Consider the following 332-nt stretch of genomic DNA (forward strand, 5'->3'; position numbering starts at 1 on the left):
CCCCGCCCCCGCGTCCCCACGCGACCTTTTCGCGGCAAAAACCCTCCCCGTGCCTCCGCCCCCTCGCTCCTCTGGTTGGACGGCGAGCGGGCCAAGGCGGGGCGGCGGCGCGCCGATTGGCACGGCGAGCGCCGGGGCTCGCTCCCATTGGTTGCTCCCTCGGCATGGCGGCGCCGGGGACCGCGGCGGCTATTTTGAACACGTGGAGGCTGTTTTGGACGCTGGGCCTCAGCTTGCCGAGCGAGCGCCCGCTCCCGCACCCTCTAGGCCGCGCGGGGCCCACCGCGTTCTCCCCTTTCCCCAGCCCCCAGCCCTGGCGCCCGAGACAGCCC

The 332-nt window shown here is 74.7% G+C and overlaps 1 protein-coding gene across 1 annotated transcript in view; it reads right to left on the reverse strand.

The window, feature by feature from the left end:
* The window catches only part of UNG (uracil DNA glycosylase), a 12,466-nt gene extending 12,300 nt beyond the window's left edge, over positions 1-166 (reverse strand). Inside the window, exon 1 of the mRNA XM_021706088.1 lies at positions 54-166. Within this exon, the coding sequence (XP_021561763.1) occupies positions 54-166 (113 nt within the window). The remainder of the gene's footprint in view (positions 1-53) is intronic.
* Between the last annotated feature and the right edge of the window lie 166 nt (positions 167-332).

The sequence above is a fragment of the Carlito syrichta genome, unplaced genomic scaffold (assembly GCF_000164805.1).
Source record: "Carlito syrichta isolate Samal-C Ts95f unplaced genomic scaffold, Tarsius_syrichta-2.0.1 Scaffold315133, whole genome shotgun sequence".
In the NCBI taxonomy this organism is placed as follows: Eukaryota; Metazoa; Chordata; class Mammalia; order Primates; family Tarsiidae; genus Carlito; species Carlito syrichta.